The sequence below is a fragment of the Hirundo rustica genome, chromosome 3 (assembly GCF_015227805.2).
Source record: "Hirundo rustica isolate bHirRus1 chromosome 3, bHirRus1.pri.v3, whole genome shotgun sequence".
NCBI classification, from domain to species: Eukaryota; Metazoa; Chordata; class Aves; order Passeriformes; family Hirundinidae; genus Hirundo; species Hirundo rustica.
The window spans coordinates 79,289,105-79,316,146 of NC_053452.1; the positions used below are offsets into that span (position 1 = coordinate 79,289,105).

General features: G+C 38.8%; 1 protein-coding gene across 1 annotated transcript in view; it reads left to right on the forward strand.

The window, feature by feature from the left end:
- Positions 1-27,042, forward strand: part of MDN1 (midasin AAA ATPase 1) — a 93,094-nt gene that overhangs the window by 21,100 nt on the left and 44,952 nt on the right. Inside the window, exons 14-48 of the mRNA XM_040058221.2 lie at positions 367-515; positions 610-670; positions 1,161-1,372; positions 2,786-2,889; positions 3,772-3,916; positions 4,580-4,676; positions 5,836-5,949; positions 6,578-6,725; positions 6,891-7,001; positions 7,806-7,957; positions 8,412-8,590; positions 8,962-9,170; positions 10,255-10,401; positions 11,129-11,270; positions 11,401-11,535; positions 11,612-11,750; positions 12,686-12,824; positions 12,916-13,046; positions 13,535-13,679; positions 14,782-14,911; positions 15,463-15,693; positions 16,435-16,632; positions 18,080-18,288; positions 18,816-18,938; positions 19,825-20,022; positions 20,114-20,221; positions 20,833-21,021; positions 21,767-21,856; positions 21,950-22,210; positions 22,352-22,622; positions 22,970-23,129; positions 23,424-23,540; positions 24,696-24,904; positions 25,446-25,591; positions 26,074-26,276. Of these exons, the coding sequence (XP_039914155.1) occupies positions 367-515; positions 610-670; positions 1,161-1,372; positions 2,786-2,889; positions 3,772-3,916; positions 4,580-4,676; positions 5,836-5,949; positions 6,578-6,725; positions 6,891-7,001; positions 7,806-7,957; positions 8,412-8,590; positions 8,962-9,170; positions 10,255-10,401; positions 11,129-11,270; positions 11,401-11,535; positions 11,612-11,750; positions 12,686-12,824; positions 12,916-13,046; positions 13,535-13,679; positions 14,782-14,911; positions 15,463-15,693; positions 16,435-16,632; positions 18,080-18,288; positions 18,816-18,938; positions 19,825-20,022; positions 20,114-20,221; positions 20,833-21,021; positions 21,767-21,856; positions 21,950-22,210; positions 22,352-22,622; positions 22,970-23,129; positions 23,424-23,540; positions 24,696-24,904; positions 25,446-25,591; positions 26,074-26,276 (5,502 nt within the window). The remainder of the gene's footprint in view (positions 1-366; positions 516-609; positions 671-1,160; positions 1,373-2,785; positions 2,890-3,771; positions 3,917-4,579; positions 4,677-5,835; positions 5,950-6,577; positions 6,726-6,890; positions 7,002-7,805; positions 7,958-8,411; positions 8,591-8,961; positions 9,171-10,254; positions 10,402-11,128; positions 11,271-11,400; positions 11,536-11,611; positions 11,751-12,685; positions 12,825-12,915; positions 13,047-13,534; positions 13,680-14,781; positions 14,912-15,462; positions 15,694-16,434; positions 16,633-18,079; positions 18,289-18,815; positions 18,939-19,824; positions 20,023-20,113; positions 20,222-20,832; positions 21,022-21,766; positions 21,857-21,949; positions 22,211-22,351; positions 22,623-22,969; positions 23,130-23,423; positions 23,541-24,695; positions 24,905-25,445; positions 25,592-26,073; positions 26,277-27,042) is intronic.

Below are 27,042 nucleotides of genomic sequence, written 5' to 3' on the forward strand. Positions count from 1 at the left end.
TCTGCATCATGCTTCTGGCAGCCAAAGCATGGAGATTTTCAGCTTCTTTGAACTTGGGTGTCTTCAAAGCAGTGTGGATCCACTGCTGTTATAAAAAGATTTTGATGGATCTTAGTAGAGGGAGATTTTTGTAGTATGTGTCACTAACTTAATTGGCCAGGAAGTTACTTGGAAACCCTGAATTTTTAGGTTGTATCTCGAGAAAAATAAGTATATTAGAAGGATATCTTAGAACTGTTTCTTTTCAGACCTATATTAAAAAAAAACTCCTAAATCAAACCACTCCACTAAAAAAATAATAAAGGTAAGATTGAAATGAGCTCGTTGATGTATCTTAGTTTTGAGTAACCTGGTTTGTTTTTCCAGGGTAAAGCATACCTTTGCTGCCACACGGCCATCTGCAGTACTGATTGAACAGCTTGCAGTGTGTGTTGTCAAAGGAGAGCCTGTGCTTTTGGTTGGTGAAACAGGAACTGGCAAAACCTCAACGGTGCAGTACTTAGCTCATATTACAGGTAAATAATGTGTGAAAACTGTAACTTACATGAAGATAATTTGAAGAACAACAAACGAGCAAACCCACAAGCTGATGCTGCTTTCTGTTTCAAGGACACCGTTTGAGGGTTGTCAACATGAACCAGCAGAGCGACACGGCGGATCTCTTGGGGGGGTGAGTCACTGACCACTGTTTTGTCTGTTCTGCAGAACAAATAGGAGGCAGTATCTGTCTCCTAGTAGGATAAATGTCTTTATAAATGTTTGCATGCAGAAACCTTCTTGTCCTTGCTAAAGAGCAGAGCAGTTTCACTGATTTGTGTGCAGAGCTGTGATGAAGTCATTCAAAAACACAGCCCAATGTCTTTGAAGATGGCTAAGCTGTTAAATATAAATCTGATGTAATATTCACTGGACATACTGTTTGGTAGTATTACAGATATTTTGCTTATCAGGTTGTTTCTGTCTTTACAAAATCACCTCAAGAGGTGCATTTAAATATGTGCAATTCTATTTAGTTCATTAGTTGAGTAAAAAACTTTAGAAACAAGGGTTCATCCCTGCGGCTTATTGTTGTTTCAAGTAACTGCTTTTGGACTTGTTTTATTTTTTAAGTTCACAGATAACTGTCTCACATACATAATTACCCTGTTGCTTCTCTTCAGTTACAAGCCTGTGGATAACAAGCTGATCTGGCTCCCTCTGCGAGAGTCTTTTGAAGAACTCTTCGCTCAGACATTCTCTAGGAAGAAAAATCAAACGTTCTTGGGACATATTCAGACTTGCTACAGGCAGAAGCGTTGGCATGATCTGCTGAAACTAATGCAACATATTCATAAATCTGCTATTAATAAAGAAGTAAAAGAAAATGCATCTGGTAAGACTTCAGATGGATCAAACACAAATTAGTGCTAAACCACTGCAGAGGGTAGATAAATACTGGTGACTTTTGTTCTTTTAATTTGGATTTGGTTTAGGGGTTTTTTTCCTTCCCCTATATGACATCTTTTTTTCTGGTTTTGAGAAATGCAGTGTCAACATTGCAGCAAGACATTCAGAACACTGTTAGGACAGTGGCTGGGTTTTGTTTTCATTTTTCCAACTCATCTCTGCTGTTGGCTATGTCTGAGAGATTGTCTGCCCTGTGGTACCCTTGACATCTGTTCTCCTGAGCACTTGTTAGCTGTGCTGGTGAGCAGTCCTGGTTGTTTGTGTGTCAGTCTTCTATGTGAATGCGTTCACACTTTCAGCCCTGGAACCTGCTCTTGTCTCACAAACGTCCTGTTTAAAAAACAAAACAAGAATAACAAAACCAAACCCCAAGTTAATAACTGGTTTAGGGTAGGAATTATTTTTAAGAGCTTGCTTTTGTCTTGGTTCCTCTGTCAGTGATGCTGACTTGCCTAGTGCTTTATTCTGTTCCAGAGTGGTTTTGTCTCCAAATAAATTTTTGTTTAATACTTGGCAACCCATTTTGGGGCTGAGGCGATGTTGATTCTTTGCCTTGCATGGAATTGTTTCTTGTTCTAGACCAGCAGAACAAGAGAAGCTGTAGCTTTCATTCAGTTTGGGCTAAATAAAATTGGTTATGAACTTTATCCTCTTTTAACTGGTTCTTATGAATATGCAGATACTAAAATAAATACCTACTAATGTTAAAAAAAAAAAAAGACAGCCTTTAAAGGCTACTTATTGCAAGAATTGACAATCCTAAAATAAAGACAATCTGAATCTGTAACTTGCAAAGTTTCTTAAGAAAGTTTGATGCTGTATATAGCTCAGGTAGTGATTTTAAGGAATAACTGAAATGAGTGCAATAGTAATTATTGTTGTAACTGATGAGCAATAGTGTTAATTATTGATACTAAGGTGTTCCTTGTTAGTTTGTTCTGTCATAACAGGTGTAAATTTGGATTTGTTTTTTTGACGTGTCTCTTTCTGTCTCTGGAAATTAGAGAGTGGTAACAGTCACACTGGAACAAAGTGCAATATAAGTATTTGTTCCTCATCTGGGAATAATAAATAGCAAATTATATGAGCACTATTGACATATGGGTACAGTTAAATTTAAAAACCAAAAAACCACACGTACACAAAACCAAAACAACAAGATTAGATGACTTTTTTAATTTGTGGTGTGTCATCTGCAGGATTTGAATGCTTTTGTTGCTTGACCTTACTTTTGTATCTCTTTCTGTTGTTGCTTGCAATAACTTGATTAAAATACTGTTGTCAAACATTTTTGTGCTATTGTTCTGATGGTACAAACTTAAATTTGTTTTGCTTGCAGGCTTACCACTGAAGGAAAAGTGGGAGGCATTTGGTCTTAAACTGAATCATGCTCATCAACAGATGAAAATGACAGAAAATGCTCTTCTCTTTGCATTTGTTGAGGTATTTAGATACTTGCATTTTGATGCTAGGAGGAATAAGGAGAAGTATTTAAAAGACTTTGCAGATTCAAAGAAGCAGGGGTGAGATGGGCAGTAGGAGACTGGTTTGTGGTAGCACATTATTCAGTGCTGTATAACAGGAATTAGGACTGCTATGATAAGAGTATCAGTATGTTATACCTTCTTTTCAACTCTAGGAGATTTAAAAAAACTTCTTGATCAATCTCCAGTAGGTCTTGCTTCTTTAGGGATTCCTATGAAGGATTTAAAATTAATCTGTGCTGTTTATCTATAAGTGATTTTTCTACACATTTCAAACCCATAATATGTTTTAATGACAGTAAATGTGATTAGGAGAAACCATGAGGTTTATTTATGCTTGTTTATTGTCACCCTGATAATCTGAATATATGCTCTCAAATTTCATGTAAAGTATGTGAAATGTTGACCAGTCCTGTATTAAAAATGTATTTACAAGTAGTTGGAGAGCCTCTGACTTAAGTATGATTTTAATTAATAGGCTACAGATTCCATAGGAGCATGATACTGCTTGTGTCTTTGGATTTCTTGAGATTAACTTTATTCTCATGTGGTGTTAGTGACAGATATGCACCACAGTGGTAGATTGGACAAATATGAGATCTTAAATCTGTTGTATTTGAGCCAATCTAACTGGTAACTGATAACAATGGTATGATAACTGCCTGACTTCTGTGACTGGCAAAATGTTTGGTGTTATTAACAGAGAGCAAAAGGTAAAGGTCTGGAATTGCCATTTGTCTGATCATGTCATAGATTGCACACCAGGTATGTCCAGTATCTGAATGCTTCAGCTGACATTTCAATGCTGGCAACATAATTAACAAATTGATCTTACTTTTAGGGTACTCTGGCACAAGCAGTAAAAAAAGGAGAGTGGATTCTGTTGGACGAGATTAACTTGGCTGCAGCAGAGACTTTGGAGTGCCTGAGTGGGTTATTGGAAGGATCATCTGGGTCACTGGTGTTGCTCGACAGAGGAGACACAGGTACTATTTCTGTGCTTGCTTATGCTGTATCTTGGTATTCAGCTGAGTTCCCTATCCTATGTAGCTTAAAATAAGTTGAGATCATTTACCATTAAAATGGAGGTGTGCACAAGAGAGCAACGTGCTCTTTGTAGACTTTGTACTTCTTTGCAGGAGGTCCAAAACACTGGTGTGTTCTCAACAGCACTGTGGAGACTGCTGTGTAGAAAGTTGATTCCTTTTACAGATGCAGAGATAAAAAATGCAGTTGCTGAATGCTGGTCTCAAGAGCTACAGAGAGAGGCAAATGTTGTATGAGCATCCCAGGCTGGATTTTTTTCCTGGCCTGGGGAAGCACAGGCTATTGTTCTGAAAGAGACAAAAGGAGTTCCAAGTTTAGGGCTCACATAACTTTTGAAATGTTTTGTGTTGTTAAGAAATCTTGCTGCACAAAGGACAAAAAGGTCAAGGGTTTCACTTGCCTGTGGCTGTTGTGAAGATGCAGGTACTTCTGATAAAATCACATGGGGTTATTCTCTGTAAATTTTTGACACTGGCATGTTTAAGAAAATGCAGTAGTGCAGCAATAGAAAGATGCCTTAGATAAAATACACTGTATTTAACATATATATATATATGCTGTGTTTATCATGAACTTTGTCTTTTATTTCTGTTTTGCTTTAGAGCCTCTTGTCCGTCACCCTGATTTTCGCTTGTTTGCATGCATGAATCCAGCTACAGATGTTGGCAAGAGAAATCTTCCTCTAGGAATAAGAAACAGGTAGGAAATAGCAATTCTGGGACAAAATAGTCACTGTCTTCTTCAGAGTTTAATTAGTCTCAGGAGTTGATCAGTGAAGAATGCTTTATTTGAAGCCTGAGGATGCAAGTCTGAACTCAAATTTACTACCTGTGAGAGATGTATGGTGAAGGTTTTTTATTAAGTAGAATCAGCAAAATACTTTGGTGAAGTAGGGTGTTGGTGGTGGGGGCAGGAAACAATTATTCTTCACACTTAAGGTGTCAGCACCTAGGGAATGCTGCTACAGCAGTTTATGTTCCTGATGGGAGTAGTAAAAACAAGTAAGTTCTTGGTGTCTATTTAACAGCCTTCTCTTAACTTAAAAGTATTGATGATCCTTGCAAAAAGCTGCATATCTGGTCTTGTTCACTCAAAAAGAAGGTGGTTTGCATGGTGGTGCAGATGTGTGATACTCAGAATATTTGAGGCGTGGTCTCAAAGCATTTAAGCTATGGCAAGGCGATTGGAATTGTGGCAAATCCATTCTTCAGTACCATCTACTTATTCCTTTATGCACATATCTCCCGCTTGATGCAATTTCCCTCATGAGTGCCAAAAGTTGCATGTATAGTCCCTTCCCAGATTCATAAACATTGGGCAAGACTGTAGAGATGCATCAGCTATGTGTAACGAGTCATTTGTAGTTAGTAGTGGCAAAGCAAGGTTTTATTGCTATTGGCTCTCTTGCAGAATAGTGAAAGGAGAGTGTAATACAGAAAATAAGATACTTCAGCATAACATAACTAAGTTTAAACTAATTCATATTTCTGCTTGTCAAAAATACCTGCTACTACTTGCCAAAAATAGCTACTGCTGTGCCAGTACTTCATTGTTCAAGCTGTAACATTTGAGTATCTCTTGGAAATTGTTTTAAATTGTAATTTAAGTCACATTGTTCACTTTCAGTCTAAGACATTAAACTAATTCAGATAAGTTATTTGAAAGTATTAGTAATATCTTATTTTTCAGCTACTGGTTCTAGAGTCTGTAGGTCTGACAGTTTATAGGTCTGTAGCTTTAACAGTCAGTATTCTGTTACTTAAAAACTTGAAATGTTATATGCCATGAGATTTATATATAACATGATTTCTCAGTATGGTCAGGTGTCTTAAGTATTAGAATGATTTGATTCTTCCAGGTTTACTGAACTTTATGTAGAAGAATTGAAAAATGAAGGAGACTTGCAAATTCTCATAATGGATTATCTGAGAAGCTTGAATGTGAACAAAAATACAGTAAAAGGAATTGTGAAGTAAGTTGACTGTAATCTTTTTAAATTCTCGATGAAATAAGCTACAAAAAGAAAGGATGTGACAGTAGTCTGTGGTTAGGCTGCTGTGGGAAACACTGTAATGCTCCTCATGCTGCAGTTGACACAGCTTTAGGAAACAGAAAAGTGTAGACATCCATCTTCTTAGTTCTGCCGGTTTCTTTAATTGTTTGAAGGAGATTTTCATTTTTTTAAATTCAGAATTGTTTTCTTGGTGGCTCCAGTTAATTAGCGTTGTTGTTTCAGTCCTCTTTCACATCTGAGAGACTGAAATGGTTTGTTTGTGTAGATAATTCCGAAGAAAGTCTTGTGTGTTTGTCTAGAATTACCTTTCTTTCCCTTAGTGTAAAGTGAACTATGTCATATTTAGAATACTTGGAGTTTACAGTTACTCTCTGTATATCGAGCTCTGTCAAAAATATGGTCCTAAAAATACTCTGAGGCTTTGCTTCACTGGCTGTACAGATGGCAGAGCTTGGCACGGCTTTCGTAACCTGGAGCTTTTAAGAAAAGTAACAGTTGGGGTAGACTGAAGTGTTCATACTTGGGGTTTAATTCCTTGGAGCAATGCTCTGATCAGTAACAGCTCTGTGCAACTTTATTTTTGCAGCTTTTATTTGTCTGTGAGAAAGGAAGCAGAAACAAAGTTGGTGGATGGAACTGGCCACAGACCTCACTACAGTCTCCGTACCCTGTGCAGGGCGCTGAGATTTGCAGCATCGAATCCATGTGGCAGCATAGCACGCTCCCTGTACGAGGTGATTACCTGTGCTGGCATTTGTTTCAGTGTCTGTTCACTACAGAGGTTGTTTGGCTAAAGGATAATCTTCTCTAAGTTCAGTACTGAGCAGAAATGGTTCTTTAAACTGTATGTTTTTTCCTTATTTTCCATGTTTATCACCAAAAATAATTCTTCTTCTTAGGGTTTCTGTTTGAGTTTCCTGACACAGCTTGACAGAGGTTCTCACCCAGTGGTTCAAAAGCTAATTTGCCAGCATATAGTCTCTGGCAACATCAAAAGCCTTCTCAAGCAGGTAGGCAACTAAGATTATGAAGGGCTGTTTAGTATTTAAAGTAGAATTTGAGTTGCCTTCTCTCCTTTTTTCCTCTATATTTCCTTCGTGCAGTTCTGTTTTTCATTTTACAAAGATAAGAACTAGAAAAAAATAATACCGTGCTTTTGTAGTTTTTTACTCTGCTTGAATGTTGATATGTTAGCTGGTATATTTGTTAATTTGAAAAAATATGAATAGCTAGAGCAGTGTGGAGTGTGGGCAGCCTAATGCAGTGGCTCCAACTGTGTGGTTTTCACAGACTTTGGAGGAATTTTCTCAAGCTTTATAATTTTAGACTCTGAATGCAGAACATATGGATATGAAGAAGCATCTGTGCTTTGTCTCTTATGGGAAAGGAAGAATGTCACTAGTGCTGGGAACCCAGCATGAGTTTGCATGGGGGATGGGGAAGCCAGTTAAAGAGATGGGTATTTGTTTCAAAATAAACCCTTTCATACTGAAAAATGTGTATAAATATATGAAAAAGATTAAGGCAAAGTTCCTGCTTGTAAATGCCCTTCAAAATTCAGTGCTAAGACTCTTGAGACATTTTTATTTTCATGCCACAGGCAAAGCCTCCTACTTCATGACTCTGAAATAATCTGATCAGGTTTTTCCTGTGATTTGCATTCTGTGACAAGGGGACAGTGCTTGCTGCAGGAGTGCTCAGGGATTAATTTAAAATTACTTCAGAGAATATGTAGCAGTGGTGTGACAGTAGTTGTTTTCATTAGCAAATTGAAAGCCATTGGTGTAATCTGTTATTTCTGTCATGTCTCGTAGCAAATACCGAAACCTCAGGGAGGAAGTTTTATACTTATAGAAGGATACTGGATTTCAGCTGGGGACAAAGAACCTACAGTAGATGAGAGTTATGTGCTCACCCCTTCAGTTAAGCTTAATCTGAAAGACATTGTCAGAGTTGTGTCTGCAGGGTAAGTGTTTCAACTTTTTCATTAAAAAAATAAATTAAATGTATTTGTTTAGGCCTTGAGTTGTTGGTGCCCCTGTAATCTTTGTTGTTTGGATGAAAAATGTCTATTTCCCTTCTATTTTACAGTTAACTTTTTATTATAGAGTGACTTAAAATTTAAACATGTATTTCTTGTTTCCTTAAACATCTTACTGCCATACCTAGTTTTATTTAAATTCCAATCTAGAAATTTGCAGTTAGAATAACCTGCTTATTCTGCCATGAAAAGTTTCATAGGTAGCTGTTAGCACTTGGGAGTAAAGATACTTATATTTCCCTGTTAGTGTGTGATCTTGCATACACCAAATGAGTTAAGTGATGGTGTTTTGGTAGTGTGGTTTAATAATGTTGACATCCTGTGTGTGAGAAAGACATGGCTCATGCTTCTAACCCGCTCTTTTGGTTATGGCTTTTAGGACTCACCCAGTTCTGATTCAAGGAGAGACCTCTGTTGGTAAAACCAGTTTAATTCGCTGGTTGGCTGCTGCTACTGGGAATCATTGTGTAAGGATTAACAACCATGAGCATACTGATATCCAAGAATATATTGGCTGTTACACATCAGATGCCTCTGGAAAGTTGGTGTTCAAGGAAGGTAAAAAAGCATGTTCTGTGTACTCCCAATTCCTGTCTCATTTCAGTGGCTTGGTTTTTTTCTTCTTTTATGATTAACTTGTCTGGTTTATTACGATGGAAAGATGACCTGTCATAAAGTCAGTAGTTGTGCTTTAATGATAATCACTTGTGTGAATTTCGGTGAATTCTGAAAAGTTCGTGTCAGTCTCATCATGTTTGTCCTGTCAGACCTAAAGGTGATAAGCCAACAATTTAAACAATACTGTAGCATCCTTCTCTGGATTAGTGTTTATCCTGAACGAAATGGGTTGCTAGAAGTATCTGAGTGCATGCTTCTCTTAGATTGGCTTTATAAGATTTTTAAGTAGGAATTTTCCTGTTCCCCACAAGGCATTCTCATAGATGCAATGAGAAAGGGCTACTGGATCGTTCTAGATGAATTGAACTTGGCTCCCACTGATGTTCTGGAGGCTCTCAACCGCTTGTTGGATGATAACAGAGAGCTGTTCATTACTGAGACTCAGGAAGTTGTCAAAGCTCACCCTCGCTTCATGCTGTTTGCCACACAGAACCCTCCAGGTCTCTATGGTGGCAGAAAGGTCTGTATCATCTATTCCTTTTGGGTGGCTAAGACTTTAGGGAATTAATCTCTTTCATGCATAAAGTGATGTGAAAATGTTTTGATGTGTGGCATCATGAATCTCTGAAGAGGGAGAGAGCTGAGGTGGCTGTGAGCTGTCTGTGCAGCCGGGCTCTGTTTGGGTGAGTTGCTTGTTTCATAGATACAGAATTTTTAATTAATTTTAGGTAGTTGAGATTTAAATGTTTTAGTGAACCAGAGTTCATATATATTATACTTGAATCAGCATTTCTTATCCAAAAGCACTGGAAAGGAGATGCTGCTTAGGCTGTAGAAGTCCATTTTGTACCTTTTTTTTTTTTTTTTCTGTAATAGGTAATTCTCTTCACAGTGACCGGTATGGTGCTGTGTTTTGCATTTGTGGTCAAAACAGTTTTGATAGCATAGTCTTAGTTATTGCTGGGCAGTGCTTGCACAGATTCAAGGCCTTTTCTGCTTCTCACACTCTGCCCCACCTACTTGTGGAGTAGGTTGGGAGTGCATGAGAAGCTGTGGGGATGCAGCTGTGGGGCAGCTGACCCCAACTGCCCAAAGGAATATTCCCTGTCATATGACATTGTGCTCAGCAGTCAAGACTGGGGGGAAGAGGAGGTAGAAGGGGAGTTCAGTGTTCATTTCCCTGAATAACACTGGTGTGTGATGAAGCCCTTATATTTTGGAGATGGCTGAATACCTTCCTATTGATGTGAAGTGATGAATAAATTCCTAATTCTGCTCTGCTTGCGCATGCACCTTTTGCTTTACTTATGAAACTGTTTCAGCCTGAAAGTTTTATCACTTTTACCCTTCCAGTTCACCCACTGTAGGGAGAGTGAGTTTATGTCTTTGTATTACTTAGCTGCCTTATGCCCTTAAAACACTCAATCCATTTTAAAGCTTCTGTCCTCACCCAGACTGTCTCTTATGCTTTCTTTCAATGATGATGTGTATGTGTTAATTTGTATGCTATGACACTATCCTTATTTCCTTTGGATGTGTAGGGGAAGATCTATGAGCAGTATCAAAGGAAAAAGTTCAAGCAGTAGTGTGGTCTCCTATTTTAGGTTTTGTCCAGAGCCTTCAGAAATCGTTTCGTGGAGCTGCATTTTGATGAACTGCCAAGTGCTGAACTGGAAACCATCCTGCACAAGCGATGCAGTTTGCCACCTTCTTACTGCAGCAAGCTTGTCAAAGTCATGTTAGACCTGCAAGTATGAGACTCTTTTTTCTTTTAGTATAAGAGATGCTAACATACTTCAAAGTAACATGCACAGAGTAATAGAAATTCCTTTAGGGGGGAAGTATTGTTAGATGAAGGATATTTAAAGTTCTAAACCATGGAGAGAACCCACCAAGGTACTAATTTCAGTGGTTAAGACTAAGACTAGTGATGTCAGATTTGAGAGAAAGCTAGAAGCAAAAAAATCCCAACCAAAAACCCCCAGAAATCAGACGCCTTGGGATTTAATGTGTAGAATTATCCTATGCTCTGGAGCCAAAGTACAGTACTGGATTTGTAGGAGTCTTTGGGTCATCTGAAATTTGGTATTATTTTTAAGCAGTGATTTTTGGATATGCTCAGACGCTCCTGTATTCATCTGGCATTTGACACTTTGTATGTAGCTAAAACTGCCTCGTATTTAAAAGCAATTACTGCAGCACAAACTGGATTTTGTTTTATTCCAGGTACCTACTTTATTCTTAGTTGGTTTTGTTTGTTTGTTTGTTTTTTTTAATTATCTAAATTATTTTGTTTCTGACGCTCATCAAACACTTGCCTAGAAGGAGTTAGTGTTTAGGAGTTGTGATTCTACTTTTTTTGTAGTTATTCGTAGAATTTTCTTGCTGCAGTGTCACTTCAGAGAGTGGTGATTAGTGTTGCTTGAAGTATTTGGACAGGTTGATGAGGAAACACCTCACGTTTTGTTGTTGTGCCAGTCTTACCGCAGAGGTTCGACGGTGTTTGCTGGGAAGCATGGATTCATCACGCTGCGGGATCTGTTCCGCTGGGCTGAGCGGTACAGGCTGGCAGAGCAGCTGCAGAAGGAGTATGACTGGCTTCAGCACTTAGCTAATGATGGTGAGCTCTGCTGCCCCAGCTTTTTGAAGTGTCTGTAGAATTGCTTTCCAGCCCCACTTATTAGGTGTAAATTTTTGTTGCTGATTACTCAGGTAGTAATAATGGCTCTTTCTCTTCCTCTCTTTTCTAGGATTTATGCTTCTGGCAGGCAGAGTCAGGAAACAGGAGGAGGTGGATGTTATTCAAAATGTCATTGAAAAACACTTCAAGAAGAAAATATATCCTGAGTCTCTCTTCTCGGGGGAAAGTGTCAAAAAGCTACTGGGTGAGTTTCCTAGAGAGACCCCACTGGTAGATCTCCAGATGTGACTGAAGCTGATGCATTGCTTTGTGTTGTACAGCTAAGTCTTCCACGTGGATGTCAGTGATGGACAGAGATTTTAACCACGTCGTGTGGACTGAAGGGATGAGGAGACTTGCCATTTTGGTGGGACGAGCCCTGGAGTTTGGTGAACCAGTACTGCTGGTGGGAGACACTGGGTAATCTTGCTTTGTATGATGTTCTTGGTAGTGCTGTACCAGCTGCTGAGCTGGAGAGAAAATGATTGTGTGGGCTTCAGTGCTGCTTTGATCTGGGACATTTAAGCCTGTCTCACAGCAGGCTTGCAGCTGCTGTCTTTGCAGTTCCTTTTTGAGGGGGAGCCAGATGCGTTTCATTTAACCTGTGTCTTTGATGGGTTTATCTGCATTGTGTAACTACATAGAAGTTAAATAAAAGTAGTAAAATTAAAGTGAACCGCTTTCTGTCCCCAGCTTTATAAGGTTCCCTGTAGAATCTCACTGCCTCATGGGAATGGCTGCTTTTGGGGTATTGTGACATTTTTCTCTTTGAGAGCACATTCAATTTGCATGTTTTATGAGCTTGAATATAGTCTTGCTATGGATTCTCCACCTCATATGCTGTAGAGGAGGTGGTGGAAGTAGATACTCTCTGCTCTTGTGCTGGTTATGAATTTGTAGATTAAATTTTTATGGAAGAGAAGGAAAGAAAAATGCAAGAGAGAAGGAAAACTTACTTGGGTAGTGAATAAAAACTAGATACTCAGCAGTTTATTCCCTCAGACTTAGGCTTGGTCTAGACATGTAGCATTTCCAGTTCAGTGAAATATTAAGCTGATTGAATATCTGTAAGGGCAAGCTAATAAATTTGACTTTGAACATGCAGAAATCCATCAATGCAGCTATTGATTTAAATTTAATTAAAGGCCTCTTGTGCAACTCAGCAAGAGTTGTGCCAAAAATGACTTCACTTTGCATACATTCCTTTCATGGAAAGGAGCAGAAGAAAATTTGCATGTTGGGACTTTGCCTCATAGCTCTTCAATGAAAGTATGAATCCTGTCCAAAGTGAGCTGATTGTTTGGTTTTGCTTCTTTTTTTAATTCATCCTTTTCAATTAAATTACTTGGTTGCAGGTGTGGTAAAACTACCATTTGTCAGATCTTTGCAGCATTAGCAAATCAGAAGCTGTACTCAGTGAATTGCCACCTGCACATGGAGACATCAGATTTCCTGGGAGGGCTGAGACCAGTCAGGCAGAGGTCCAAAGACCAGGTTTGTCTTGCACCAGTAATACTTGGATGGTCTGACTGTGGGAGTAAAAAGTAGCAGTTACAACTTCTCACTTTCTTTTTCCATTTCTTAGGAGGAATCTGATGGTTCTAGACTCTTTGAGTGGTGTGATGGTCCTCTTGTTTTAGCAATTAAGGAGGAGGGATTTTTTCTCCTTGATGAAATTTCTTTAGCTGATGATTCTGTACTAGAGAGACTTAACAGGTATGTCTGGAAATGTGGGGGTACTAAGCATGCTCAATGTGTCCGTTCATTATCCAAACACGAGTGGGGTAAATCTGACCTTAAGGCAAATTTGTTTCCTGGCTTAGGTGAGCTGCTCTCTTGCTGAAAAGGACAATGGTACAAATAATTCTTGAAAGTAAAATATCCAGTTTACCATCTGCAGTATTAATAGTTTCAGCCTGTCAGTGAGGTCTTGAAATTACGGATCTTGTCAAAACCCAGGAACAGAATCTAGCTATTCCCTACTTTTGTGTGTGTATGTAAAGAAAGCACCCAGAACAACTAAAATATAAATTTAACTTCATTATCTATTTGCAGCAGTATCCCTCATTTTAGTCTTTTCTGTTACCCATTATATTGGGTAAGGGAAAATTATCCAGGCCAATTAATCCCATTTTCATTTTTAAGCCTTTGGAAGTGCAGAACAAAATTTAAAATAAGCAATATTTTTTTATCCTTCTCTCTAGTGTTCTTGAAGCTGAAAAGACATTGGTACTTGCTGAAAAAGGTGGCCAAGATGATGAGGAGAATGAAGTAGAGCTATTAGTTGCAGGAAAGAAATTCCGTATCCTTGCAACCATGAACCCAGGAGGTGACTTTGGGAAAAAAGAGGTAAATGTCAAAATATCTGGAAATAGAGCTTGTATCTTCTGGTCATACTGACTATTAAGTGGTTGAAGATGCAATGCAGAAATACATCATGCCAATTCTGGCATCCAGTGCTTTCTAGTTGGCATCTGCTTCGTTGCTCTAAAGAAGGATTGGGGTGAATCTGTTTTCTGCCACTTTTATGGGGTGTCACTTAGGCACTGTAAATGAATACTCAGCAAAATGTCAAAGGAAGCTTCAGGCCTCTAAATACTCTAGTTAAGCTTGATATATAGAATATTTAAGTACAGGGACTGTGACTTGTGAAGCAAGTAAATCCAGCTTTCTGGGGTAGTACAAAGTTGCATAGCAAATTTTTCTCCCTAATGCTATTCAGAAAGTGATGGTCATCTTGTGTTTCTGAGTGAATAATTAACATAACATCCTAAAAAAGCTTTTTCATTGAATGAAAAAAAAATGTTTCTGAAGTTGAGAATTAAGTAATTTAAAGCATGTTAAGTAAAACCCATAAGACCGCAAAACTGTACAACTTTTAAGCAGTGTTGGAATCTAGATCTCTAAAAAAGAACCAGAAGGTCTTTCACTCCGAAGAAGATGGGTACTCCATCTAAAGTGGTTTCTGGAGTAGAGAGCCACTTCATTGAAGCCATGTGTTTAAGCAGGATTTATTTCTGGATTGCATTTGTGCTACTAAATTTTGTTTAATCAATTCAGCCAAGGAAGAGAGGTTTTAGGGAAATGAGTTGTAATTGAAGGCAAATTTCCACGTGGTGGTTTGCTTCTGTAAGCAAAGTGAGGTTACAGAGCCGTTGATACCTGGTGTCCTAGAATAAAATGGAGCTTTTGTGCTTGCAAACCAGCTCATTTGCTTCCCATATTATTTTGAGCTTTCTTTACTACCCATTTCCACTACTAGAAGTCTTAAAAATTCTCCTTCTGTCAAAGATTTTCTTACAAAGTGTCTCTGTCAAAATTAGAAGGAAATATCTATCTTGTTCACTTTATTTATTGTTTACAAAGTAAACTATGAGACTGCTGTTGACTGACCTTTAGGGAAGATGATGTAATGAGTATTTAATTGCTCTGTCACTCTGCTTGTTTGCAGCTTTCCCCTGCACTGCGCAACAGATTTACAGAAATATGGTGTCCACAGAGCAATGGCCGGGATGATTTGGTACAGATTGTAAAACACAATCTTCATCCAGGATTGTCTCTGGGTGCAATAAACCATGAAGGTAGGTGTTTCTGTGTGTTGGTATTCAAATATTGCTAAGAAAATAAGGACTTTGGAGGCTGCCAACCTTTCTTCAGAATGTACGCCACTGTCACCCTTTTTCTGCTGCATTTCCCCCTGAGGACAGGATGATATATTTTCGACTTTGTTCTTCCTTCACTGTGTATATGTCTAGCCAGAAGTAAGTTCAAGGCTATCTTTACTTCACCATCCAGGTAGTTGAACTATCCCCAGCCCTTCAGTGTCCCAGCTTGGTGAGTGTTGTAATAACTGGCACTTCACTTTCTGCCAGCGGCTTCATTGTTAGTATTAATCACTTGATGCTGTCTTGTTATCTGAATTTAAAAGGATCTGTAACAACAGCTCAGGCAGGAGCTTTCTCTTCTCTTATTCTGTTTCCAGGATATGGAGTACCCATCCACGTTGCTTATGCAGCTGTACCTACTTTGAAAATGTTTTAAAGAGCATAGTAGATGTGAACAAAAAAAATGTGACTCAAATTTATTTGGGGTTTTTTTTTTTGTTGTTTTTTCACCTTTTTTTTTTTTTTAGGGGCAGACATAGCAGAGCTCATGATGGACTTTGTTGAATGGCTGACTAATCAAGAGTTTGGTCACCAGTGTATTGTCAGTGTGAGAGACGTCTTGGCCTGGGTTAATTTTATGAATGTCATGGCGGAGGATGAACTGAGTTCTGCCAAGGGATGTAGCCGCCATAACATTTCTCCAGTGTTGTCTTTCATCCATGCTGCATGTTTGGTGTATATTGATGGAATAGGATCAGGTAAGTCTTCAGTGCTCATTTGGTAGCAGAAAATATGAAACTGTGTATTTGTGTTAATATTTTTAGTCAAATGCAAACAAAACGGTTTGGGGCAGCATAGGACTCCTCTGGGAGAAGTTTTCACTTCCATTTGACAATCTCATGTATGTCATGTACCTTTTCTGTGTTTCAGTAGCAAGAGTTTGAGTAATAGAGCAAGCTGAAGTAAATTAGAGGGATTAATAGAATTACAAAGGCTAGCACACAAATTAAGAAAACCTGTGGTTTTCTGTGATTCTGAGCTGATAACAGTACTTGAGCACATGAGCACGTATTATGCTCTCTATCCCCCGCTCCACGTGTCGGCATCTGTCTGTGCTGCCCAGTACCATGCACATAGCTGAGAATGCATCTTTGTGTGTTTGCTGCTTATCAGCTGCTGGCCCAGCTGATAATTAGTAGATAAGGGAGAGGAGGAAAAGTGAAAGGCAGAAGAAGTGCCGGAAAAGAAAGCCTGGGGGGGCCAATGGCAAGGGATCAGGGTGATTGTGACGGTAGAAGAAAAGGGTCAGGAAGTATGGTGTCCTTAGTTCTGTTGCTTCCAGAACAATTTGTCCATGGTAAATAGTACTGGAAGCACTGTCAAGCAAAAAAATTAAAATCAAATATGAGCTTGCATGCACATGAAGGGATTGAGTTTGTTGTGCTAAGATGATTGTGCCTAGTTCTGTTTTGAAGCACACTGAACTTTCCTAATTACAGGTACAACATCCTGCTCAGCTGATACAGCTTTATTAGCTCGTGAGAAATGCCTGACGTTCTTATGTGAGAAAATGAGTCAATTCTTTGAGCTGACTGATTATCAGAAGAATGAACTAAAGATTTATGACAGAACAAAGGAAAAAGAGTTCATATGGATGGACAACTTTATGGGAATTCACCCGTTCTTTATTCCAAGAGGCAAGAGACTGTGGTAGAGGGTGGACATTTATTCTGTGATATATATTTTCAGTAGTTTTGCTATTCACTAAATCTAAGTAGGATACCTGAACTATCATGGAACAATTTATTAGTTCTTAAGCTTTAGAAAAATGCCTTTTCTGCCTTCAAGTCTAGATTGCAACTCAGTCACATTTATTAAGACAAATCTGTTCATTCCCTTTTTTCATTACTTCTTAATGGTTAATGGCCAAATTTTCATAGACTTGTAGGGTTTTTTGGTGTAACAAAGCTTTTTTAAAATTTTTTAATTGGATTTTCTGACACTTTTGCATGCTTAGAATGCCTGCTAATTTCCACTAACTAAAGCTGCAGCTCATCATGGCCCTTGTGCAAAGCATGGAAAGCAGGGGTCCTGAGTACAAAGCTAAACAGAATGGAGGTTAATGCCATGCCTTGCTCTAGGCTCTCAAAGATTTTGCTGCAATTTTGGCAAAATTATTGGGTCTCTGCATTTCAGTTTCTCATGGGATGAAAAAATGTAAATGGAACTAGAAAAACACTGCTTCTTGCCCATAACAGCACTAAAAAGTGCTGACTGTGAGCTTTCTAACTCAGCTGGTTAGTTTTTAACACATGGACCAATGTGTTCCTAATGCTGTATTAATTGTTCATATTTGAACTTTCTGACATTCATGGATTGTGTTAGTCATGCATAAAATTGTACAAAGTAATGCTTTTTCACAAATTGCTTAGTTCCCTTCTGCTGATTAGTTCACAAAAGGAATCTCTTTGGGTCCCTTTCATGCTAAACTGATACCAGTTTGTTGTAGGATGCATTGGTGATTAATATCTTGTATACATGAACAGTGCTGTATTACACATTTGGGGGAGTGATATCCAAGGAGCTACACTGGCTAGAATTTGGCAGACAGATTCTGTGCTCTCTCCCCACTGTATGGGGATAATAACAGTAAAGGAAAAGCAACCTTCTAATTAAAGGAGTGTTCCTTCACAGAACTGGCAGTGTATGGAATAGATTAATATGTTATTCTGGAGCATGACTGGATTTCATCCCTCAATGTTAATTTTTAAAGAGCTGCTTTTGAGTTTTAGATCCACATGACTGAGGTGCAAGGACACATTTATGTTTTCTCAGGCACAGATCTCTAGTTTCCGTCATAAACCAAGAGGTATTGAAGTTTCATGGCAAAATACATTGTATATCCATACTTTTTTTTGCATAATTCAATATAAATATGTGGAGATGGGCTGAGATACCGCTGTGGGTTAAATAGAAAGTGAATGTGCCTGATCTCTGAGACTGCATAAAAGTTGGATCTCCCTTGCTTGCAGTACTGAGATCAGCATTTTATAGACAGAGTGAGCTCATTCAGAGCCACTGTCAGCACCGCCAACATAACATTCTGGTTTAATTGTTTTCTGGTTTACCTTTTCTTTGTTTTAGGCCCTGCTCTCCAGAGGAACAACATGACAGATTATGCTCTAAATGCTGGGACTACAGCAGTGAATGCACAAAGACTGCTAAGAGCTCTGCAGCTTAACAAACCTATTTTGTTGGAGGGCTCACCAGGAGTGGGCAAGACCAGCCTAGTCGCTGCCCTGGCAAAAGCCTCAGGCAACTGTCTTGTTCGAATCAACCTCTCTGAGCAAACGGTAGAATAAAATATTATCTTCATTTCTTGGTGTTTTTGGCAGGGTAGAGGCTTTGTGTAACTTTTAAAGTGCAGTTCTCTTTAACTTCAGCACTGTATCTGAAATGTCAGTTTTGTCTTGGTCTCAAGAGGAAACTGAATGAGAGAGGGAACCAGGCAGGGCAGTAAGCTTCTGTGGGTGAATGCCAGTTCCTAGATATTTCTGTACTTTGCAGGTGAAGTCATGCATACCTTTGTCTACTATGTTTTTCTTGGCTTCTGCAACATTACTTGAAAGCAGCTTTAAGGCTTTTTAGCTTTTCTGTTCCACTTTGAATTTTTGTTGTTAAATATAGTAGCTGGTCACCGGAGTCCTATAATGGAAAAGCTTTTAGCATTTTGCAATTACTGGAAAATTTTAAATAGACCTAAAGTGTAGGTACTGAAAGAGAAGGGAGAAAATGTGAAGTAGAGTTAACAATTCTGTTTATGAACTTCATTTAAGTTTCTAATTCCTCAACTCCTCCATTCTGTTCTTTACTCCCAAAGGATGTGACAGACTTATTTGGGACAGACTTGCCTGTTGAAGGTGGGAAGGGAGGAGAATTTGCCTGGCGTGATGGACCACTGTTAGCAGCACTAAAGGCTGGACACTGGATTGTATTAGATGAGGTAAGTTGAGGTTTGGGGGACAAATAAAATGTTCTAAAAGAGCAAATTTGGCTTGTGGAATAAATACCTTTGAGTGCTGATGACCTCCCTTCATGGAGGCAGGTGGTGATTAGACTTTTTTGAGACAAGAGAACAAGTGTGGAATCCCAGGTTAGATTACTGCAGAAAACCAAGGAGAGGTTTGATTTATATTTGAAAGGTTTTAGGGAAGAATGTCAACAGAAGTTTTGGTACAAGTGTTCTTACGTGGATACAATTTTCACTGAAATAGAAGGTGTTTTTCTGGGACTAATAGGCTGTGTTTGATTACTGATGTAATTGAGATGGGGAAGAGTTCCATGGTTCCAGTATAAGCTGTCCTGCCACTGAAGGTTTGTTCATGTATCATGTGGCAAGTGCTTTCAAGCGTGTGTGTGCACAGATCTGCCTTCTTGGCAATATGCATTCTAATTACTGTAGAGTGCAAAATCTTCAATTCTTTAGCCTCTTTTATTCCTCCTTCTTCCCCCTGTTGTGAAAAATGTCACTTTAAACAACCACTATAATTAAATAGCTGAGACTGCCTTAATTCAAACAAACAAAATGCTCTGAGTGCCACAAATATATGAACATAAATTCAGAAAAAACATTTTGAACATACAGGTTTTACAATGGAGAATTGGATTGTTATCACAATGAAAAAACATGGTACAAGTAACAGGTGAGCATAAGGAAATGTTAGCTGCTCCAGTGTAATTACAGTCTAGCTGGTGGTAATAACATGTGTTAGTTCTAGAACAGCAATGAAATGGAATTTTGCCTTCTATATATCCCAAACTATTAGACTAGAGATTATGCAAAAATGTTTTATTGAGCATTAATATTGTATTTTTATTTCTTTCCTCAGTTGAATCTGGCTTCTCAGTCTGTGTTAGAGGGGCTTAACGCATGCTTTGACCACAGAGCTGAGGTTTATGTTCCAGAATTGGGAATGAATTTCCATGTACAACACAAGACGACAAAGATTTTTGGATGCCAGAATCCATACAGACAAGGAGGTGGAAGGAAGGGTCTCCCCAAGTCCTTTCTTAATAGATTCACACAGGCAAGCTTTTTTGTTTGGTTTAAACTACATCATGATCCTGTCTTACAGGTTTCTGGCTTTACAGACTTTCTGAATTCTGTTGATTTTACAGGTGTATGTTGATCCGCTGTCAGCAGAAGATATGAAATTTATTGGGAATACATTGTTTCCTGCTATTGATAAAACTACTATTGCTAAAATGGTTGCTTTCAATAACAAGGTAAACATATTTTAATTTCTCTTTTGTAGAAGTAGGCAGAATGCTGTAAGATTACGAAAAAATTAAAGTCTAATGTTACATTTTGAAGCATTTTTATAGAGAAGTGTGTGAATGAAAAAAAAAAAGAGGGATGGAAATATATGCAGAAGAAAGTAAAGAACAGTGCTAAACCTGGTATCTGAATTCTTGTACCATGACAATCAGATGCTCTGTTGATATTTGATGAGGCACCGTTTTTCGCAGAAGATAAAACATATATACACAGGAGAAAGTAGTATTCTGTGACCTTAGGTAAAATCTCTTGTGTCAGCATCTTACTGCATATTTATTTATAAGAGTGCAAGAGCAAACTGCAAAATTGAGCTTAGGTGTTAGAGAAATAGCAGAGAAGAGACAAAGTAAAGCAAGCTTTAGTTCCTAACATACCTTCAGCAAAGTAAATTCAACCTACTCTTTTTGTTTGCTTTGTCTTGTAAGCAGTACCAAAGGCAGAAGTTCAGTTGACACTTTAAAAAAAATATTTGAAGACCAGCTTGTGGATGGAATAAAAGATAATTTTTTTAATTGCTACTTTTTTTTTCTTCCCCCCCCCCCCCCCCCCCCCCCCTCAGATTGAAAAAGAAGTAATGGCTGAAAAAAAGTGGGGACAGAAAGGAGGACCCTGGGAGTTCAACTTACGTGATCTTTTCCGCTGGTGCCAGCTTATGCTTGTTGACCAGGCACCAGGATGGTATGATCCAGGCCAGCATGTGTTTTTGGTATATGGGGAAAGAATGAGAACTAGAGAAGACAAAGAAAAGGTGAGCCGTTGTTCTCATTCCTTTCTCTTCAGATGATCAGGGCATATTTATAGAAATCCAAGTACAGATCTCCAATTTGAAGACTCCTTGCAATTCACTCATAGACACTTATCTCTTAAAAATGAAAAATAGATACTTGCTCCCCTTGCCATTTGAAATATCAATTTAATTAGTATAAAAGCAGACAGCTGATGTAAATGAAGGCAACTAGAATAACAAATGACTTAAAGTAAAACACATCATATTCTTATATGTTTCTGTATTAAATAATTATGTTTGCTACCTACTTATCCCTCTCTTGCTTAGAAATCCTGTACTTTTGTTTCATTTCACACCATTTAAATGGTATTAAAGTGAAAAGTCAGATTGTAAAGCTGAAGTTATCGGCTGTGTGTGACTGGACGTTTCCTCATGGGTTTACTTTCCCCTCCCTGTAACATTGTTATATTTTTCTGTGTTACCAAAGAGCTTGCTTATGAAGTGAATTCTGTCCCAGTACTTTGTTAAAGAGAAGTATTGCTTACAGTACTTCAAGTCTCAGGAAACTGTGATTAATGAAAGGGTTGCTGTGGGCAGCTCACACTCACTTCGAGTTAAATGAGCTTGTGATTTACTGTGTTATTGTCATACAGCTGTGGAACTGAGAGGAAAAGACACTTCAGATGTAAACCTTTAGAAATGAGTCTTTGGAACAGTGGATAACTTGAACTAATAAGTCTCTTTTTTGCTGTTTTAACTGTTCTAGGTTATTTCTGTGTACAGAGACATTTTTGGCCAGGAGGCTGATGTGTATACAGGAACCAGAGAGTTTCACATCAATCCATATAATGTTCAGGTAAACTGTTGACAAGGCATTTTGTGACGGGATAGGGAAGGAATCAACTTGCACAGCTAAACTCCATTTGCCTTTGTCTGTCATCCTTTTCAGATTGGTTATTCAGTTCTTTCTCGTGGCAACCACGTTCCTCATTCTGGCAGAACCCTCTCACTTCTGCATCATTCACTGCAGTCCCTGGAGTCCATAATGAAGTGTGTGCACATGAGCTGGATGGTGATCCTGGTGGGCCCAGCAGCTGTTGGCAAAACCAGTCTGGTGGAGTTGTTGGCCCATCTCACCGGCCATCGGCTGAAGATCATGGCGATGAACAGCGCAATGGATACAACTGAACTGCTGGGTGGATTCGAGCAGGTAAATACTGTTCCGCTAATATGGCAGTATTTCTCCTTCCTACCTAATAGTGGCCAGCCTGCTGTGGGTTTAGTGTTTGTAAACGGAGCCTCGGCACCACGGGGTTCTGCATGACCTAAGTCCCTGGTGGCGTGTTTGCAGGTCGATATCAACAGGCCATGGCAGCGCCTCTTGGAGAAGGTGGAGAGCGCCGTGAGCGCGCTCGTGAGGGACGGCCTGCTCCTGGCAGAGCTTTGTGCGGATGACGCTGAGCTCGTGCTGCGGGCTTGGAGCAATTTCATCCTGAACTGCAACCCCAGATCTCTGGGGGAAGGAGGTGGGAGTGTTACAGCTGAATTAGTGAGCAGACTGGAGGGAATACTGGTACTTACCCAGCGACTAAACAACAAAATCAATTCTTACACAAAGGCGGGTATGTATGTTGGATTTCCTTCTTTGTTTTTATTAATCATTGTTTAAAATAAGGCATTAATGCTCATCAGATTTCATCTAATGGGGGAGAAGTGATGAAGAAAAATACCTGTTTAGGAAGTAAAGTGTCAATCTGTTTTATATTTCTTTGTGCTTGCAAACCTTTTCTGTTCACGTAGATTTTGCCCATGGGAGGCTGCTGAGCAGCTGGAGTCTCTGATGGTTTTTTTATGTTCCCGTAAAAAGTAGGAAGCATGTATCTATTTATTAACAAAATGACTGCTATTGAATGGTGCTGGAAGCTGCTCCATTAACGTAAGTCTCAGTGTAAGATGTATTTCCTTTCAGAGTTTGCTCACCTGGTAGAAGAGTTCCGGCGTTTCAAGCTGCAGCAGGCCCAGGCTGCTGACTGCAACAGCCATGGCACTTTTGAGTGGGTAGATGGGATGCTGGTCCAGGCCCTGCAATCTGGAGACTGGCTCTTAATGGACAATGTTAATTTCTGCAAGTAAGAGATTTTAGTGGCCTTATTTCAGTGAACCCTTTCACTTTCCTGATTGACTTAGCCTCTTCCTGAGTGGTTCACAACTGAGTATTTTGCATTTGATAATACACAGGAGGAATAACTTAGATTTTCTGTGAGAGTATTTTCCTTCTCAGACAGCTTAGCCCTTGATGGTTTTCCTGTTACCTTATGAAGTAATTAACTGTTTTGCTTCAGATTGGTACCATTTTGATTTCAGATCAGAAAGGGATCAAATTTGTACCTTTTTATGACCACATGAATTTGTTTTGAATGTAGCCCTTCTGTGCTGGACCGCTTGAATGCTTTGCTTGAGCCAGGAGGTGTTCTGACCATGAGTGAGAGAGGTGTCATAGATGGCACCATTCCTACAATAGCTCCTCATCCAAACTTCAGGTACTTATTTCTGCTTTCTCTTTTTCCTTTTTTCCCCCCCTTTATCAAACAGCAGGTTTAGAATGAAAATGTCATCAGTGAGCCAGTCTTTTGATATTTTGAATGCTGTTCAGTTTGCCATGTCGTGTCGTGACACTCCAGCAGGGAAGAACACTGCACTGTAGTGAGCATAATAAAAGAGAGCTTAAGAGGCTCTGCTTTATATCCCTGTTGCAACACAAGCTGTTACACAAGAAAATTCATAGCAGCGTGCCTCTGCCTTGATTTTGCATTTCTAGTTTAGGATTTCAGCACTTCCCTGTTTCACTGCAATAAAGTTGAAGATACGTGCATTGAGGATGGTGAAGTCTTGAGATATGCTGGTTATGATAGCTGCTATATGAGCATAATAATTTTCTTCCCAGCTTTTTCTATCCCATATATAAATTGGAATTTCCTGTGGTGGCAGAATTTAAAAAAACTCCAACAAACCACCCAAATAAACAGTCTGTTCTCTCAGACCTGAATTAGTCTCTGTGGAAGATGGGAGAAGGTAACAGGATTCTGTATCATTCCTACCTGTTACAAATTCATGACAAGGATATTGGGATTGATAACGCTCTGGTTCCTCTGAATTGGAAAACATTCTTGACTTTTCAGTAATATGTTTTCCACTGCATTGTATCTCAGTAGTACTTTTTCCTCCTTGCTTGTTAGAGGTGTCCATTGATAGTATTAACCACTTGGGTGTTGGATACTTTGGTTTTTAGGTAGCACAGATTTATTTGAAGCTGTTCCTACGACTTTTGAAAGTCTTTATTGCTCAGAGGCATAATCTAACTCTGTAAGTGGGCTAATGATGAAACTGACATAACTCAGGTAATAATGAGTTAAAAGTCATGCAGAATATCTGTGTCTAATAGCAAAGTATAACTACTCATACAGATTTCTCATTTAAATTCAGAAGCTGTCTCTGGATTTCTATATATCCCCATCTATCTAGGTAGATGTCCATATTTTTATGAAGATGATTTTATTTTATGGAGAAGCAGATTTGGTAGTTCCAGAGTGATAGTTTAAGGACCTAAGTTAAATCTTAAGAATTTAAGGCAGTTGAAATGGATGATTGTTGTAGATCCCTTCCAACCTGAATTGTTCTTTTCTAATATCCAACAGGCTCTTCCTTTCTATGGATCCAGTTCACGGGGAAATATCTAGAGCCATGCGGAATCGTGGGATTGAAATTTACATTCCTGGGGAGAATGATGGAAATATATTGGACAGTCTGGATTTGAAGTTACTCCTGCATGGTTTGGGTTTAGTTGGAGATAGTGTCTGTGATGCACTTCTGGCTGTGCATTCAGAAACCAAAGCAGCAGTAGCAGGTAAAAAAAGTCTGTTCAGTATTTTTTAGCAATGTGGGCTCATTACGTATATATAGATGAAGTCTTTAGTATTAAAGCCTGGTTACTTCATTGTGTTATTGTGCTGATATAAGTAAGCACATAAAACTGTAATCAGGGACTTTTGGATTGGTTTTTTGCATTCCCAGGAAGTAGGCCCAAGTCATGTGGTGGCTACAGTGCTTTGTTAAGGAGACAGACACTGGCATGTGTCTGTTGTCCCTTGCTATTGGGAAGGCAATGTGTTCAAAGTGAAAATCAGCAAAATAGAGTTTCTGCACAAGTTGTACTTAAACAGCGGAGTTTCGTTCATCTCAGCTGTTTGATGTCTTATTTTGAGCTGATCATCTGTAATTTACAGTCTTGTCAGATTTTCCTATCAACACTGGGAAAAATCCATTCAGCTTTCAGGTCAATAGGATATATTTGTTTTGTATCATGACACTGAAAGTGGTGTTTGTCAGATTAAAGGGCTGACGGTTGCTAAACATTGGTATCACTCTAATTGCTGTGTGTCTTTCAGGTTCTCTGTCATCTTTGTCACCTTTGCTTCAGGCTGCTGTATTAATTGTGCAGCAAATACAAAGAGGCCTTGGATTAGCAAAGTCTTTTTACAGAGCCTGTTGGGAAGTTTATGGCCGCTCACAACAGCTGCAGATTAACCAAAAGGTAAAAATCCTCCATTTGAAAGCTTTTCTTACATCATCTAGATTAGTGAAAAATGTAACTTCATGCGGCTAGTGTTTGAGATCCTCTATTTCTTAAGTGAGCAAAAGACTGATTAAGATGGTGCTCTTGGAGAGATGAACCAAACAATATCCTGTTTGGACTCTGAGGCTTGTAGTTTGTAGGAGCTTCAGCTTAGACTTTGGGATATTCATGCTGATACATCTGTAGCCTGTAACAATGTGCACGCTGTCATCTCTAGACACATTCACCTCCTGTTTGAAACTGCACAGTGTGTTATTTCACTTCTGGTAGGAATGTTTTGGTACTTTTATTGTGTACTTTATATAGTGTTTGTAGAAGATTTGGTCTATAATAATGTCATAATAAATACATGTAATTAAAGAGCTTCCTGAGCTATGGTTCTTGAATACATGTTACATGTTTGAATGTGACTCTAAACTGCTTTTGGTTGTTTGTTGTAGCTTGTGTTAGAATTGGTTACAAGGCATGCTTCCTCTCTGGCTTCCTCTGACACCTGGGGTGAGTCCTTGCTAGCAGTGGGATTGTGGCCAGACCCCCTGCCTTCGGGCCTGTTTGCAGCTGAAGACTCACTCCTTTCCACGGTCCAGAGTGATGGACAGGTCCTGATGTATTGTCTGCATAGACTAAACCTCAGAAACTGCAGGTAGGCAGGAAACAGGTTTTTTGTCTAGTAAATGAGAAACAATATATGTGACCTGTTCATGGCATGTCATTGTTTATTGCAAAATCCTCTCTTCATCAAATTGGGCTGGTAGAGACTGTGATTGTCATACTCTCTTGCTGTGTTCCTGTTACCTTTCCATGCAACCAATGCAAATGAAAGTTTAATTATTTACTGCTTTATTTTAAAGTCTTCCAAATACATTCAAAATACTTGACTTTTTAATCTTCAGTAAGTGCATTTGACTAATTTTGAGAGTTGTTTAGCCAAAAATGTGAATGCAAACACTGGGTTTAGTAGCTAATAAGAGCCCCAAAACGTCTTCCTTCTGTTTCCTTCTAAACTTAAAAAAACCTGGGCATTGAACTAGTTTAAAGTTTAGTTACGAGTCTCTGGATTTCCTGTTTTCATGTAATCAATTATTTATCAGTAATTTTAGGCCCAGTAGCTTAATGTAAAAACACAGATTTCCTTCTTGTGTCTGAAAGAAGCAGAGACCCCAGTGCAGGGGGTATATGAAAGAATTTTTTAATCATTTCTTGTGCAATATAGCTGTGAATTTTTACAACACTGGTGCAAAAACTTTGTTTCTGCCTTCTCTGCTTAATAACCTACTCTGGGCAGGTACTTTAGGTTGCTTCCAGTGAAAGAGCAAGCTGTGGAAGTTTGTACTATGGTAAAAAGTTGAAATTATAAGCTCTTAGTAATATGCAGTATTGTTTTGTATTTTTGTTAGGTTTTTGTGAAA